Source organism: Chiloscyllium punctatum, chromosome 38 (genome assembly GCF_047496795.1).
Source record: "Chiloscyllium punctatum isolate Juve2018m chromosome 38, sChiPun1.3, whole genome shotgun sequence".
Taxonomy (NCBI): domain Eukaryota; kingdom Metazoa; phylum Chordata; class Chondrichthyes; order Orectolobiformes; family Hemiscylliidae; genus Chiloscyllium; species Chiloscyllium punctatum.
In genome coordinates this window covers 10,012,439-10,030,459 of record NC_092776.1, presented here as the reverse complement: position 1 = coordinate 10,030,459, position 18,021 = coordinate 10,012,439, and the positions used below count along the sequence as shown (strand labels likewise).

General features: G+C 43.9%; 1 protein-coding gene across 3 annotated transcripts in view; it reads right to left on the bottom strand.

Annotated features, from left to right (window-relative positions):
• Positions 1-1,626: 1,626 nt before the first annotated feature.
• The window catches only part of LOC140463333 (uncharacterized), a 150,830-nt gene continuing 134,435 nt past the window's right edge, over positions 1,627-18,021 (bottom strand). The window contains exons 14-16 of one of the 3 annotated variants that reach the window (XM_072557139.1): positions 7,324-7,426; positions 5,023-5,159; positions 1,627-3,902 (exon numbers count right to left, since the gene is read on the bottom strand). In XM_072557139.1, coding sequence (XP_072413240.1) covers positions 3,767-3,902; positions 5,023-5,159; positions 7,324-7,426 — 376 coding nt within the window. In that variant the 3' untranslated portion in view covers positions 1,627-3,766. Of the gene's footprint in view, positions 3,903-5,022; positions 5,160-7,323; positions 7,427-13,587; positions 13,735-18,021 lie in introns of those variants that run through there. The other 2 variants (XR_011954659.1, XM_072557140.1) reach the window with 2 other exon arrangements.

The following is an 18,021-nucleotide window of genomic DNA, read 5'->3' as shown; positions in this document are numbered from 1 at the left end:
AAGAACATAAAGCACTCTTTCTTCCCTGCACCACATTCCAATTCATGTCAACTCCTGTTCAAGGAGATCATTGTACAGGAATGGTGGTACGAGGGCCTCAGGCCTTTCAAAGGATACATGGGTTCCAACAAAAGTTCACTGCTCTGAAACAATAACCCTGCTCTTCCCTCCTTCTCTGTAGCTGTGGCCTGAGCCACCCAGAGTCCCAGTACATTTTCCCAAGATCTCCATCATCTGCAAGGCCTTGTTTTGTTTTATCTGAGACTTGACCAAAGCTACAGGTCTCGACTGGATTCTTGGACCAAAGGGTGGGAAGGTCCGGCCAGTTAGAAAGCAGGACTAAGAAATAGATGGAGGAGGCTTTTCAACCCCTCAAAGATCAGGGTGGACCTGCTCCAGACCTCATTGCAGCTCCTCATAGCCTTCAATTTCATGATATTTCATGAATCTAAAGTATTTAGTATTTAAAGAATTAAGTATTTTTTAGTACCAGCCTTCGCAACTTTTTGGCTGAGAGAATTCCAGACATTCACTGCCATCCGGGAGAAGGGCAGTGTATATTTTACAGTGGGGGGGAGCTGGTGGCATAGTGGCAATGTCACAAGACTAGTGGCCATCCCAAATCCCTGGCCAATGGTGCAGTCACACTTGGATTATTGTGTTCAGTTCTGGTCACTCCATTACAGGAAGCATTGGAAAAGGTGCAGAGGAGATTTACCAGGATGTTGCCTGGTCTGGAGGGAAGGTCTTATGAGGAAAGGCTGAGAGACTTGGGTCTGTTCTCATTGGAAAGAAGAAAGCTAAGGGGGGATTTGATAGAGACATACAAGATGATCAGAGGATTAGAAAGGGAGACAGTGAAAGACTTTTTCCCAGAATGACGATGTCAGCTTGTACGAGGGGGCGTAACTACAAATTAAGGGGTGATAGATTTAAAACAGATGTCAGAGGCAGGTTCTTTACACAGAGAGTGGTAAGGGTGTGGAATGCGCTAACTGCTAATGTAGTCAACTCAGCTACATGAGGGAGATTTAAACAATCCTTAGATAAGCACATGGATGATTTTGGGATACTGTAGGGGGACGAGCTGAAAATGTCAATTCATGTCAACTCCTGCTCAAGGAATTGAACAGGAATAGTGGTATGATAGCCTTAGGCCTTTCAAAGGATACATGGGTTCCAACAAAAGTTCACTGATCTGAAACAATAACCCTGCTCTTCCTGACCCACCCAGCGTCCCAGCACATTTTCCCAATGGTGCAACATCGAGGGCCGAAGGACCTGTTCTGCACTGTATTGTTCTATATTCTATGTTCTGGAGCCAAGAGTTCAAATCCCACCATATCAGACAATGACATTTAAATTCAATAAAATCTAGGCCTCAGCAATGACTATGCCGACCAAAAGTGATTGTCATAAAACCCCATCTAGTTCACTAACATCCTTTCAGAAACAAAACTTGCTGTCTTTACCTGATCAAGGCCTACACGTGATTCCAGACCCACAGCAATGTGGCTGACCCTTAACTGCCCTCTTGGCAATTAGGGATGGACAGGAAATGCTGACCTAGCTAAGAGATGCCCATGTCGCACAGATGAATAGATAAAAAGCAAAAGGAAAGTAAAAAGACATGTAAAACAGTGTCAGACCATCTTGAGAGACCTCATTACACCAATAAGAGAGTTCAACCTTGCTTCATATACATGATCTATCTAACTGTGTTCTTATGACAGTGCTGGTCTGGAAAAACTTTTCCAGAATGTTCCAGCTCACTGCCTCAAATCTCCTCAATTGAAGGAAGGGGGCACACACTCTATACTTCGAGTTGCTGTGTCCCGTTCTAGGAACCACAGTTAGGAAGGATCCTTCGTGTTGAGCACCACAGATTTACTAGAATGATACTGGCATCTGACACCCTATATTTAATTCTCCAATGCCCAAGAATGGGTGACAGATGTGATGAATGATGACTAATTTCACCAACTGGATCAAACTCCAATCAATGAAATAGTAGTTTCTCAACCAGAGGCAGTTTCTAGGTCTGAGAGATCATGATGGAAGGCTAGTCTCCAGGGGACCCAATCAGGAGACGAGGAACAGGGCAGACGGAGGTAAGGACTGGGAACCTGGTGACTAGCTCCCTATCCCCATTCCTGCCTTAGATTAGCCTCAGATTTGGGTAAATTGGAGACCAGGTTTCCCCAGGATATACCAGCCACTATTGCCACCTGATGGGAAGGAGGATAATGGGTTGATGGTGAGGTGAGCTCCTGATTGGCAGTTAATTGGCCAATTAAGGGCCTTAATTGCTTGCGAGTCAAGAGAGTTCCCGATGGATCATCTTGACAAGCACGGAGGTGGTGGGAACAGGGGAGAAAGACAACCTCTTCAGCTCTCCTCCACAAACATCTCGCTACCTGTGGGGACGGGCAAGTTGCACTCCAATGGTGATTCTGGGTGAAGAGATGACACAAACCAGGGTTTGTTCTCCCTGGAATTGAATAGGTTAAGGGGCGATTTGCTCAGATTTTTTGAGCTGTTCAAGGAAAGCAAGAGAGTGGATATAGAAAAACTATTTCTGCTGATTGGAGAGTCCAGAAGGAGGGGGGAGTCATTAAAATTGAGAACCAGACCTTTCCGGAAGTCTGGCAGAGTGGTAGATGGCTGGAATTCTTTTCTGCAAAAAGTAAGTTGTGCTATACCTATTGTAAAATTTCAATCTGGGATTTAAAGCTTTTTTTTGTTAGTCCAAGTTATGAAGGGAAACTGACAAAGATAGGCAGATTGAGTAGGTCGCAAATCAGCCACAACCTCAGGGATTCATGCAAAGAGGCTCAGCTCGGGGATAACTCGCCTCTTCCTATAGGTTTTAGATTCCAACTCAGGAGTCAGGGAAAGTGTGAGGCCCAGGAAATACTTCAACAAATCACTTCATGTCTTCAAAAAGAGATGAAGCAAGAGATTACAAAAGCAGGAAAGAGGAGGAGATTCTCGGAGCTGGTCCTCAAATGTGTGTGTGTCTATGTGTGGTGTGTCTGTGTGTATATGTGTGTATGTATGTGTGTCTGTGTGTGGCATGTGGTGTGCATGTATGTGTGTCTGTGTGTGGCATGTGGTGTGTATGTGTGTCTGTGTCTGTATGTGGTGTGTGTCTGTGTGTGTATGTGTGCCTGTGTGTGGTGTGTCTGTATGTGGCATGTGGTGTGTGTGTCTGTGTGCCTGCGTGTGGTGTGTCTGTGTGTGGCATGTGGTGTGTGTCTCTGTGTGCTTGTGTGTGATGTGTCTGTGAATGTGAGTGTGTGGTGTGTGTGTGTGTGGAGTGTGGTGTGTCTGTGTGTGTGTGTGGAGTGTGGTGTGTCTGTGTGTGTCTGTGTATAGAAATGTGTCTGTGTGTCTGTGAGTGAGTGTGCGTGAGTGTGTGTGCGCGCGTGTCTGTGTGTGTGTCTGAGAGTGAGTGTGAGAGCCTGTGTGTGTGCGTGTCAGATACCGTACAAATTTAGGCAGAGTTTTAAATTGGTGGCAATTTTGAAAAATACCCCCAAAACTGGAGTGTCTAAACATTGATCTTTCCTCAGTACTCATACTTAATCAAATAGGCCTGATATGGAGTGCAAATATCCAAATTCCACTTCCCATAGAGAAACTGTTGGATGTAATGATATGCTGATGACGCCAGATCAGCCTGAGATATGGAAGGTTCTGTTGAAATTAGTGCATCCGTAATACTTGGTTTTTTATTTGGTCTCTGAGCAGACTGGGGCTTCCTTCAGTGCTGCCAGGGTTTCTTGTCAACTCCTCTGTGCTCAGAGATGTGTTTGTAGCGGCACTTATCTCCAAAATGGCAGCCTGTCGTACGCCAAAAGTAGCATTCATCGCCGTCAACCGGGCCTCGACGTTTTGACCTGAAGGTGAAACAGCGACAAACATTTTAAGACTTGAAAAGCATAGAAATACAGAAAATAGGTGCAGGAGTAGGCCATTTGGCCCTTCGAGCCTGCACCACCATTCAATATGATCGTGGGTGATCATGTAATCTCAGTGTCCCATTCCCGCTCTCTCCCCATACCCCTTGGTCCCTTTAGCCACAAGGGCCATGTCCAGCTCCCTTTTGAATGTATCTGACTAACTGGCCCCAACAGCTTTCTCTGGGAGAGAATTCCGCAGGTTCACAACTCTCTGTGTGAAAACATTCTTCCTTATCTCAGCCCTGAATAGCTTACCCCCTATTGATCCCAGTTCTGAAAGTCCCCAACATCGGGAACATTCTTTCCGCATCTAGCCTGTCCAGTCCCATCAGGATTTTATATGTTCCTATGAAACTTCCCCCCCCCCCCCCAACCCCCCTTATTCTTCTAAATTCCAGTGAGTACAAGCCCAGTCAATCCAGTCTTTCTTCAGATGTCAGTCCTGCCATCCCAGGAATCAGTCTGTTATCGTGTTTCTCTTCATCCGACTCTAAAATCCAAACCAATCAGCCAAACACAACGATGAAGGACATTGTGTTAAAACTTGTTGAAGTTAAGTACCCCAGATGCCAGATTGTAATAGTGATATTTTAATTATGAAACACATTCTCAGGCTAAGGAATAAATGGGGCTGCACGGTGGCTCAGTGGTTAGCAATGCTGCATCACAGTGCCAGGGACCTGGATTCGATTCCAGCCTGTATGAAGCTTGCACATTCTCTCTGTGTCTGCGTGGGTTTGCTCCAGTTTCCTCCCACAATCCAAAGTTGTGCAGGTTAGGTGAATTGGCCAGGCTAAAATCGCCCATCGTGCCCAGGGTAGGGGAATGGGTCTGGGTGGGTTACTCTTCGGAGGGTTGGTGAAGACTTGTTGGGCCGAAGGGCCTGTTTCCATACTGTTGGGAATCTAATCTAGGTGGGTATATGAATGGGAAGGGTTTCAGGAGATATGGGCTAAATGCTAGCAAATTAGATTAGATTAATATAGGGTATCTGGTTGGCATGGATGAGTTGGACCGAAGGGTCTGTTTCCTTGCTGTACATGACTCTATAACTCACCCACATGCTGTTGTCCCACTTATGGGCTGAGGTGACACTCGCACTGGGGTAGAGGGTTTCTGCAATGGAGAACTTCGTTTATTCAGATGTCTGTCAGGGTATTTAATTAGCAGCTTTGTGTTCTCGATCTCCTTGCCCTGCGGATCAAAGAGAGAATCACTCACAAATGCAAACATGACTCGACACTGCCCGATACCATCAAAAAGATGCTAAATACCAGGAGGTTTCGAGCTTCAGACCTTCTGTGTCATCAGGATGGGCAATAAGCACCACCCCAGACTCTCTACGTAGAAACAGAAGTTATTTGATCAACCTGGGTGGCATAGTGGTTAGCACAGCTGCCTCACAGCACCAGGGTCCCAGGTTCGATTCCACCCTCGGGCAACTGTCTGTGTGGAGTTTGCATATTCTCCCCATGTCTGTGTGGGATTCCTCTGGGTACTTCGGTTTCCTCCTGCAGTCCAAAGATGTGCAGGTTAGGTGAATTAGCTATGGGAAATTCCCCATCATGCATAGGTTAGATGGATTAGCCACGAGATATACAGGGTTAGGGTTGGGGCGGGAAGCAAGTCTGAGTGAGATGCTCTTCAGAGGGTCGGTATGGACTTGCTGGTCCAAATGGCCTGTTTCCAAACTGTAGGGATTCTATGGGGAAAAAGAACATTCCTTGTGGTAGCACCCTGCAAATCAGAAGACACAATCACTTTTCTGATGTCATGTGTACAAAGTTGTGCAATGTATAGGTACCGTGTATTCCATTGAGCAGACTGAATACAACAACAATAATTTAGAAGGGAATTATGTTGAGCCCAAATGAGGGATGCTAATATTTATGCTTTACACAAGCCTACCAAACATTACTTCATTGCACCTCAACCACATCTAACTTCCTAACTTCCCTGTTAAATGCAGCTTTGTTACTCACTCAACTCATCCTTGCAGTAACAAGTTGCCTGTTCTCATCATTTTCCAAGTACAAACATTTCTCCTGAATGCATTCAGAAGGTGCTATTCTAGAGAAAGATTGAGCAGTTTAGGCCTATACTCTCTGGATTTTAAGTTTAGGAAAATGGAGGAGATCTAATTGAGGTCTCTAAGATGCTGAAGGGGATTGACAAAGTAGAGGTAGAGAGAATGTTTCCTTATGTGGGGGCAGTTTAGAATGAGAAGTCATAGGTTTAGGAGAAAGGGTGGCAGATTTTAAAATGGAGATGAGGAGGACTTACTTCTCTCTAGGGGTTGGGAATCTGTGGCATGGTGGCTCAGTGGTTAGCACTGCTGCCTCATGGCACCAGGGACCTGGGTTTGATTCCACTCTCGGGGTGAATGTCTGTGTGGAGTTTGCACATTTTCCCAGTGTCTGCGTGGGTTTCCTCCGGGTGTTCTGGTTTCCTCCCTCAACCCAAAGATGTACAGGTTATGGTCGTTTGGCCATGCTAAATTGCCTGTAGTGTTCAGGGATGTGTAGGTAAGGTGCATTAGTCAGAGGTAAATGTAGGGGAATGGGTCTGGGTGGGTTACCCTTCGGGGGTTGGTGTGGACTTGTTGGGCCGAAGGGCCTGTTTCCTTACTGTAGGGATTCTGTGGAAGAGAACGGTGGCCACTGAATAAATTTAAGGAGAAGAGAGACAGATTTTTAATTAGTAAGGGGTATGGGGAACAGGCAGGAGAGTGGAGCTGAGGCCAGGATGAGCTCAGCCTTGATCATATTAAATGGTGGGGCAGGACTCAAGGGGCCTCCTTCTCCTGGTTCTTACTGTTTGTTCAGAAAGGTTGAAGTAGCAGGGTGGCAGGAGAAGTCACTACTCATTGGCTGCTCTTCAGCTGTCCCACCCGAGTGACTGCAATCTCCTGAAGGTTGAAAATGTCGATCTGAATGGTACGAAATCACAAACCTCAGCCACAATGGAAATGACCACATGACCCCCGGTTAAATCACATTTCGAAACTACAGTGCTGTCAGAAACTGGGGTTAATCCATGTCCAAACTATCCTCCACTGACTGCATTTAACCAGAGAAACTATTTGCCTGTTAGTGGAGGACATTGCTATAGTTTCAGTCACAAGTTATATTTGTAAACGTCGCCCTTGCTTAGTGATGCAGTGCTGTCAATATCCAGCATTTTATTCCCAGGGCAAGTCAAAAAAGCATACAAAAATATCTTTTCAGAGCAGAACTGAATGATAATACCTTGTGCCATTTACAAGTCACACTTCACACCAATGAATCGGGAGACTTGCATGTGCAAGGATGGGTGACTAAAGGGACAAACCCAAAGAGCAAAACCTTTCCCAACTTACCTGCAATGCCTCCAATGCTTTAGCAGCTGCTGCATGGCACTTAAAGTTGACAAATGCACAGAAACGCTCATGTAGCACCCGGATACTTTCGATCTCCCCATAGCTAGAAGGAAGCAATTAGAAGTAAATCAAATATTCTCTGGTCGCATCTAATTGTTCTTATTCAAGATGCACCCTCACCAAGCTGGAGAGACATTGCACAACACAAGGAGGAGACGATTTTAAGAATCCAGACTTCAACTTAGAGACATAGAGTCACAGAGATGTACAGCATGGAAACAGACCCTTCGGTCCAACCCGTCCATGCCGACCAGATGTCCCAACCCAATCTGGTCCCACCTGCCAGCACCTGGCCCATATCCCTCCAAACCCTTCCTATTCATATACCCATCCAAATGCCTCTTAAATGTTGCAATCGTACCAGCCTCCACCACTTCCTCTGAGAGTTCATTCCATACACACTCCACCCTCTGTGTGAAAATGTTGCCCCTTAGTTCTCTTTTATATCTTTCCCCTCTCACACTAAACCTATGCCCTCTAGTTCTGGACTCCCCCACCCCAGGGAAGAGAATTTGTCTATTTACCCTATCCATGCCCCTCATGATTTTATAGACTCTATAAGGTCACCCCCTTTTCCCTGGAGCCTCCGACGCTCCAGGGAAAACAGCCCTAGCCTATTCAACCTCTCCTTATAGCTCAAATCCTCCAACCCTGGTAACATCCTTGTAAATCTTTTCTGAACCTTTTCAAATTTCACAACATCTTTCCGATAGGAAGGAGACCAGAATTGCACACAATATTCCAAACGTAGCCTAACCATTGCCGCAACATGACCTCCCAACTCCTGTACTCAGTACTCTGACCAATAAAGGAAAGCATACCAAATAACCTCTTCACTATCCTATCTACCTGCGACTCCACTTTCAAGAAGCTATGAACCTGACTCCAAGGTCTCTTTGTTCAGCAACACTCCCTAGGACTTTACCATTAAGTGTATAAGTCCTGCTAAGATTTGCTTTCCCAAAATGCAGCACCTCGCATTTATCTAAATTAAATCCATCTGCCAAACTTGCGCAGGTATTTGGCACCACTAGGCTACAATGGAGGAGGGAGAAATCTAACAAATGATTGACAAGTTTGGAGAGACCGTGAATAAACTGGAATTTATATGTCTCTTAATCACATCCCACCAAGAGTACTTAATCTTTCTCATTTATCTGATTTTACTCCGTGAATCTGTTGCTAAGTAGACACATGGAAACAGAAGGGAGGCTCGTAGCACAGGAAGGGAAATGTGTTCTTCATTACAGCCTCTGACAAAGTGGAGGGACACATTAGAGAAAATACTTTCGACAGCAGCTAGCGCAGTGTAAGGAATTACACCGATTTACTCAGCAAAGGAGGCCCTTCAGGTACTGGGCCTGCACTTGCTCTTGGAAAGATCAGTTCAATTAGTCCCTGTCCCTGCTCTCTCCCTGTGACTCTGCAAAGTGTTCCTTTTGAGTACTATTCCCTTTTCAAAATTATTACTAAAACTGTTAACATAAGCCATCCTGACACATCACAGCTTGGTATAGTAACTGTTCTACCCAAGACCACAAGAAATTACAGAGAGTTGTGAACACAGCCCAGTCCATCAGGCAAACCAGCCTTCCACCCATTGACTCTGTCTACACTTCCCACTGCCTCAGGGAAACAGCCAACATCATCGATAAACCCCTCCCACCCCGATACTCCCTTCCATCGGGCAGAAGATACAAAGGTTTGAAAATGTGCACCAACAGATTTAAGAACAGCTTCCTCCCCACTGTTATGAAAGTTATGAATAGACCTCTCATATATTCAAGTTGATCTTTCTCTACACCTTCTCTACAGCTGTAACACTATATTCTGTATTCTGCTACATTACCAGGATGTACTTCTGTAAGGTATGATCTGCCTACATAGCAGGCAAAACAATACTTTTCAATGGATCTCAGTGCGTGTGACAATATTAAAGCAAATCAATAAGAGTTTGCAAAAACCATTCTCTCGATCCGACTACTACTTATCTAAAATCTTAAATCAGGTTCCCTCGTTACTGCTCCTATTGTTAATGCAAAGAACGTCACCTTGCTTCATTTTCTGGGTTTTTCTCCCCCAAAGTCAACCCATTCAGAGATTTTAGGACACACCTCTGGAGCAAGTGGGACTTGAACCTCAGTCCTCCTGGCTTAGAAGCAGGGGCACTACCAGAGCACCCACTCCCTGCTTCAAGGTAATTTACAATCACCCTGTTCAGAGATGTTATTCCATGTCTTTGCAGCATGTGAGGCTTCAAACAGGATCTCCTGCCTTAGAGGCAGGGACGCTATCATACCACAAGAAATCCCCACCCTCTTGCTTCACTAAAACGCTTCATAAATATGAAACAACTGCCACTTGAATCTGCTCCATTTTGCTATTAGATTACAGACAATGGATACTTTAGGTCCATTTAGTTTCCTTCGCTCTGGGTCACCAGTTACCGTTACATTATGGACAACAGTTTGATGACTTTAACACTAGTCCTCCGGGAGTGAGGCAGGTAATAAGAGGGAGAAATATGGCTAATTCTACTCCTCTCTATATTGGTGCTGACAATAAACACCCCCGTACCGTGGTAATTACCAAAGTCAGCTCACTGTCACAGAATGGGGATCGAACCTGGTGATTTTCCATTCAGTTCCACACAGAGTGGGATGATCAATTTGCAAGTGTTAAGATGGAATCAGATTTACTGTGGTCCCTGAGAGATGGAGAGGCTGAATTTCAAGGCAAAATCCAGAGGGTTCTCCAATGTAATCAAGGCAGGAGATGTAAATCGAGTGTTTAACTGAATTTAAGGTGGTGGGCTGTAACTGGGTATCAATTCAAAACCCGATCTATTCGAGCAGACTGTAACTCTGGTAATGAGCTCCGCAAATAAAACAAGAAAAGATTAGGTTCCAGTTCTACTCTACCCCTGCCTTACTACAATTGGACAGAAATCCAAGTATCTGTCTAGATACTGTCTCACAAGGGTGTTGTTATTTACTATAAACCATACCTTTTCTGATAAGATAGAAAATCAGAAACCTCCATTTTGTCCAGATGGATGAGAAGGCCCTGTTACCTCATACTTACATGGATCATCACAATATTCATCCCAGGAACACCAAACAGGCTTCTTCAAATAGAGACAGCAAATGCTTCTGAAGGAAATTGGATACAATTTGGTTTAAGTCGAATTTTCAAAAGACGAAAATGGTTCGCGGCAAAACAATAACTAGCCCCTGGCAACCAAGTGAATCCTAATCCAGGCCGAACACTTCCTGGCAACTCCCGCGGGCCCTTTAATAGGAGCAGAGTAGCATACTCCGAGGGGTCAAGGAGTGGTGCCAGTGTCAGCTCCGGTGGCTGCTTGTGTCAGATTAACCTTCAGGCAGAGTCACAACATTTGTATACACACAGCGCATGGAGTCCTTCAGGACCAACTCTCTTGAAGATAAGGTATGAATAAAAACATCCTTATTTCTCAAAGGAAGTTGAACCACCTACGATAGCAAATGAGCCTATGAGTCTCTGTCACACTGAGATAATTTGCTGAGGTATTCATATCTTGTAATGGTGACTTTGTCTAGAGGTGCTACTGATGTCTCACCATCAGGAGTGATATTGTCCGTCCTTCTTGTCTGTGTTGCATAGTTGTTTTCTTTCATGGGCTGCAGTTCCTATTCTAAAATTTACTTATCCTGACACATTACCACAATGTTTTGCTCCAGATCAGTCACTCACTGACATCCGCCAAGTTATTTCAAGGGGTTAAAATCCTTTTGGCATTTACTGCTTTGTTCCTTAAGAACTCCCAGCCCAGTGTGAAGCATTTTGTTTTATACTCTAGATCCTTCTAATTCTATCAAAGCTTTCAGTCCATTATAGTCACAGTCATGGAGTCATACAGCACGGAAGCAGACCCTTCGGCCCAACCAGTCCATGCCGATCATAATCCCAAACTAAACCAGTCCCACTTGCCTGCTCTTGGCCCATATCCCTTCAAACATTTCTTATCTACGAAGTTTTAAACATCCACCACATCCTCCACAAGTTCATTTCCAAGCTCGAGCCAATCCCTGTGTAAAAAAAGTTGTCTCTTATGTCTTTTTAAATCTTTCTCCTCTCACCTTAAAAATATGGCCCCTGGTCTTGAAATCCCTCACCCTAGGGAAAAGACCCCTTGCCATTCACCTTATCTATCCCCCTCATGATTTTAAAATCTCTATATGGTCACCCTCAACCTCCTACACTCCAGTGAAAACAGTGCCAGCCTATCCAGTCTCTTTTTATAACTCAAACCCTCCAATCCCATAACATCCTAGTTAATCTCTTCTGAAGCTTCCCCAGCGTGATAACATCCTTCCTATAACAGGGCAACTAGAACTGGACACAGTACTCTAAAAGTAGCTTCACCAATGTCCTATATAACCTCAACATTACATCCCAACTCGTATACTCAAAGGTCTGATCAATAAGGCAAGCGTGCTCAATGCCTTGTTCACCACCCTGTTTTTATGTGATGTAAACTTCAAAGAATTACACACCTGAACCTCTAGGTCTCTCCATTTTACAACATGTTGTCTCCTTCATAACGTGCTCTGACTGTCCAACTTTGAAACCTAGCCTTTTCCACTTGCTGCTCCAGTAATTGTTTATTCTACTCTATTTACCTGCTTACGTTCTTTCAGCTGGGATTATTATTGACATTTATTTATGAAGAGAATATCAGGTGGGCGATTTGCAGCTCCATCTGTTTTTGCAGGTCTGTCACTTTCTCTAGAACTGCTTTGAGTTCAAGCCGACGTTTCTGTAGCTGCTTCTGGTGAGCTTGATGGGTTTTATTGTGTGCATTACTCCAGATCTTCCAGTACATCAGCAATCTTTCAATTGGACTGATGACAAATGGTTTGTAGTTCATGTTGTACCCTTTCTCTTTCTTCCAGTTGTTCATTCATTTTAATGAGCAGAGCGGAACTATCCACAACAGACGTTATCTTTCAGAGATGGCATTCTCAAGTTTGGATTTATCCTGGTTTAATTGTTTATCCTTTTCCTCTGAAGTTTCATTTGTCTCAGCAGGGACTGAGATTTTAACTCCACCAATTCAGAAGAGAGTGATGTGTACTATTGTTCTTTTACATTTAGTTCTGCAAGTATTTCTTGAATACAGTAGTCAATTGCAATCCCTGTTGTCTGATGTTTGACTGATTCCACGGGTTCTGAAGGGTTCAAGGTCACTTGATGTTGGTTCAGAAGAGTCTATGATGTGGAACATCTGCAGTGTCTGGATGGATTGATTGGAATTGCACTCCAGCATTATTGATCCTGCATATGGGATTGGGGAACTGTTGTATTTTGGAAGTTTTACATTTGTATGGTTCATCATGGTTTCCTATGTCTGTGGGTACATGAACTTTTAAAGAATTTGTAGTGGTAGCTATTTAAAACTTGCTCCGGTGTCAGTTTTAGCCAATAACAATAAATAGTTAGCGGAGGTGGCGGCATTGTGGTGATGTCACTGAATTTTATTAGGAGGTCTGCTGTGTCCCAATTTAAACTAGGAAATGTTCTTACACAATGCCTTTGATCTCCCCTTGCTTGTTATTGATACAGCACACACTCTGATCACATGCCTTTCTCAAATGAATTGAACTGACCTCTCAATACAGATTTGCTTACCACCTAACTGTGTTTACAACCCTCTCTGATGATGTAATGAACAAATACATCATAAGGGGTCTCATGCATTTTAGCACAACTTAAGACTACCCACTATTTATTTCACCTGTAGATTGACTGGTTTACTGACTGTTTGAGCATAATCAGCCTCATCAGTGCAATGTTCCCCAATGCTGTTCCCCCAGATCATATGAATGATATCGATCTATTAATCAATCACTCATCATGGATTGATGAACACGGTGAGTTGGTTTATTTAAAATAGTAAAACACATTACAAGTTACACAGCAAACTGACTGATTTGCGTGTGTAATTTACAAATTGCCATCCTGTCAGACTCACAACATTGTATATATACAGGACATAGAATGCTTAAACATGAATTTTCTTAAAGGCAAGGTACGTACATGACAGGAGTTACCAGAACTAACTGCTTCTTGGATGTTAAGGAAACCAAGCACTGAATAATTGTAGCTTGCAGAACACAGCATTCATTAAATTCCTCAGCTGTGTTACAGCTTTTTTCTGTCCACACAACAATAGTCACATGCATTAATATGACACCTTTAACACAGTGAGACATCCACTCCCTCAACCAATGAAGCGCAGAGTCAGCAGTTTGTACCAGCACTGCAGCAACTCACCAAAGACTCCTTCCAAACAGTGACCTCTACGCCCTGGAAGGATAAGGACAACACATACACAGCATCTGCAGGCTCTGCTCCACAACATCTGGACTTGGAACTACATCGCCGCTCCTTCACTGTCACTGGACAAAAGTCCTGGAACTCCCTTCCCAATAGCACTGTGGGTGTCTCTGTGCCCCAGGGGCTGCAGTGCTTGAAAGAGGCAGCACACCACCACCTTCTCCAGGGCAATTAGAGATGGGCAATAAATCAGATATTGCCAAAGATGCCCATGAAATAAGAGTCTTAAAGATTAAGATGCAACATTATAGAGAAAATTTGATACTGTGCCACGTATTCAGATGGGTGATCCAACACTTGGTCAGCAAGCTTTGTTCTGAGCATTTATTTGAAGTTATAAAGCAAATTCATGAGAAGCAGAGAGAATATTCCCCAATTTAGGCACTGTTAGGTATTTCTGCCAATAGTCTAACAAAGAACAGCAGGGAACCAGAAGAGGCCAGAATTGGAGGAGTGCAAAGTTGGGGTAGTGACGGGGGAGAAGGGAGGCCATGGAGGGATTTGAAAACAGGGATACATATGTAATGTGAATCTCAGCACTAAAAGTAGCCTTAGCTGGAGGGTTAGATAGGATGGACAGGGAGAGCCTTTTTCCAAGAATGGTGGCGGCGAGCACAAGGGGGCATAGCTTTAAATTGAGGGGTGATAGATATAGGACAGATGTCAGAGGTAGTTTCTTTACTCAGAGAGTAGTAAGGGTATGGAACGCTTTGCCTGCAACGGTAGTGGATTCGCCAACTTTAAGTACATTTAAGTCGTCATTGGACAAGCATATGGACGTACGTGGAATAGTGTAGGTTAGATGGGCTTCAGATTGGTATGACAGGTCGGCGCAACATCGAGGGCTGAAGGGCCTGTATTGCGCTGTTATATTCTATGTTGCTAGAGAAACTCAGTAGGTCTGGCAGCAACTGCAGAGAAAAAAAAACAAGAGTTTCCATTTCGAGTGAAGTTCTGTTTCTCTCTCTCCACAGATGCTGCCAGACCTGCTGAGTTTATCCAGCAATTACTGCTTTGGTTTCACGTCTCTAGCATCCGCTGCTCTTTGTTTTATGAAGAGGTGCGGGCACCATCTACTTCAGAATTCAACTTGAAACAGTAAGTCTGCTTTCTCTGCCAGACCTCCTGACAGTCTCCAGGAATTGCTGTTTTCGCTGGAGCTGTTCAGCGGTCTAAGCCAGCTGACGACAATGCGGTCATCTGTGAATGCATCTCAAATAGATGACAAACTTTCACTGATCAGAATGCGGAATCGAGCTAGTTTTACGCAGGGTTTGAGTCTTACAACCACTGCAGTTACTCCCTCAAATGACTGACAGCTTGCCAGTGGAAATTCCTGGATTTAATAAGGGTGGTACCATTCTGTTTGTGATTTTGCAGGATGCAGGCAGCACTGGCACAGGTACTGAGCAAGATAAAAGCTACTCTTGTTCCAAGACATCTATCGCATGCCCTTTAACTAAATAGCTTGTGATGTAATGTATGATTTAAATCATTAATTCAAAGCCTCATGAGCAATGTGTCTCGACAGAACATGTTTGACTCTCCTGCCCCTTAAAACATCAAATTATCCCGTGTCAATATTTAATTTTCCTTGCCTTATTCAGAACAGCTTATTTGTGCAGCGGTGTCATTAACTAGAAGACTTGACACAGGGGAGTTCCTGGCAGCACAGAGAAAGTCTCTCTCTCTCTGTATAGTATGCACCGACACACCTATAAGTCCCTTCATAAAGGGCAGTTTTGTAACGTTGGTATACAGAAATACTCAAAAGCAGCAATCATCAGTTCAGACAGCGCTTTCAAGAGCAAAATGAGTTCCTAAATAGAAGTGTGCAAATAAAACCAAATAGGACTGGGGTTTGCGATTAGAAAGTTGCTCACAAGGATAGCTTTGTTAGAAATCTTTATGTTGCTGCTACCTTTTAATTGGATTCAAGCCATTTTCTGAGTGATAGAAAAAGAAATTGCTTTGGATGGTACCTTTCCAGGATGTCCCAAATTGCTTTGCAACGAAGCACGTTTTAAATGTCAAAGTAGTCACTGGCGTAATGAAATACAAACAGCACTTTTGCACACAACCAGCTTTCACTAACAGCAACATAATAATATTCTGTTTTTGAGATGTCGTGTGAAGGGTAGACATTGACAAGGATACTGGCAATACCTTCTTTGTCCTTCAACATACTGCCATGTGACCACTGTATATTCGTACACTCCTACATTGTGGAAGCAGACCAGTCAGCCCATCGGGTCCAAACTGACCCTCTGAAGAGCACCCCACCCAGACCCACACCTGTAACCCTCCATTTGCAATGGCTAAACCACCTCGCCTACCCATCCCTGAACATGATGGGACAATTTAGCATGGCCAATTCACCTGACCTGCACCTCTCTGGATGGTGGGAGGAAATTGGAGTACCCAGAGCAAAGCCACGCAGACACAGGGAGAATGTTCAAACTCCACACACAGTTGCCCGAGGGTGGAATCGTGCTCGGATCCCTGGCGCTAACCACTGAGCCACCAGGCCACCCCAATCTCTGTCTGTATGATTCTGTCTGAAACAACAGATTGGGCCTCTGTAATGTCCAAGATAGTCATTCAATAATGTAGCACTCCCTCACTACTGCATTCAAGTGTCAACCTGGGGTTTTGTGCACAAGCACAGACAATGCTGAAGAAACACAGCAGGTTTGGAGAGAACTACAGAGTTAATGTTTCACATCTATATGACAGTTCAGAAGAAGAAAATTCTGAAGAGTCTCACTGGACTTGAAACGTCAATTTTGTTTCTCTCTCCACAAATGCTACCCCACCTGCTGCGTTTCTCCAGCACTCTCTGGGTTTGTTTCCAGCATTTTTACCTTAATTTTTAGAAACAAGTCTCTCTAGAGCGGTGCTTGACCCAAAAATGCTTTACTTAGAGGGAAAAGTGTTGCGTAAGGTAATGTTCTGAAAGGGTCAATGATGGATGTTGCATGAAGCACCAAACAAGCTGATGTCCTGGGGGGAGAGAAGGAGGGTCTCGCTCTGGATCCCAATCAGATCAGACATTACCATCCCTGGCTTTTAGTCTTAGTAATTATGTCTGACTGGCCAATGTAACTTGTACCTTCTGCTAACACACAGAAAACAACATCGTACTGTTAAGTCAAATGTTTCTTCTTTTTAAGACACGGAGGAGCTGGTGTTGGACCGGGGTGGACAAAGTTCAAAATCACATGACACCAGGTTATAGTCCAACAGGTTTATTTGAAAATTCATGCTTTCAGAGCCAAACTCCTCAGTGATGTTGCTCTGAAGGCTTGTATTTTAAATAAACCTGGTGTCATGGGATTTTCAACTTTCTTGTTAAGACTCACTGGTGGTTCAACCCCTCCCCACTGTTAACCAAACAGGCCAATATACCCAGTATAGAAAGGAGGGTCAATGGCAGCACCCATGAGTTGGTAGTTGGTTGGTTCTGTGGCAAATATAACTTGAACCACCCGCAGAGCCACAGCGACTAGCTCGTTGCATTTTTTAAAATTCTACCATTCCAACTCAGTGCGACCTGTGTAATGGAATACTATCCTGACCCAGGAGGCAGGCTCTTCCGAAGTTGGAATCGCTGTAATGGACAGGCTACAAGGCTAGTCCCTTTATTATATAAATCTTGCCTGACAGCAGAATATGAATGTTGTAGGTGGGAAATTAATTGCACCCATCAAGAAAGGAGTTAAGTGGTGTCACAACCTTGTGCATTTTTAAAATCAAGATGTGGAAGAAGTTGTTATTTATTAGTTTGAAAATAGTGATGGAAAAGGATAGACCAGATCTAAAAGTTGAAGTTCTAAATTGGAGGAAGGCTAATTTTGATGGTATTAGGCAAGAACTTTCACAAGCTGATTGGGGACAGATGTTCGCAGTAAAGGGACGGCTGGAAAATGTGAAGCCTTCAGAAATGAAATAACGAGAGTCCAGAGACAGTATATTCTGTTAGGATGAAAGGAAAGGCTGATAGGTATAGGGAATGCTGGATGACCAAAGAAATTGAGGGTTTGGTTAAGAAAAAGAAGGAAGCATATGTCAGGTATAGACAGGACAGATTGAGTGAATCCTTAAAAGAGTATAAAGGCAGTAGGAATATACTTAAGAGGGAAATCAGGAGGGCAAAAAGGGGACATGAGATAGCTTTGGCAAATAGGTTAAAGGAGAATCCAAAGGGTTTTTACAAATATATTAAGGACAAAAGGGTAACTAGGGAGAGAATAGGGC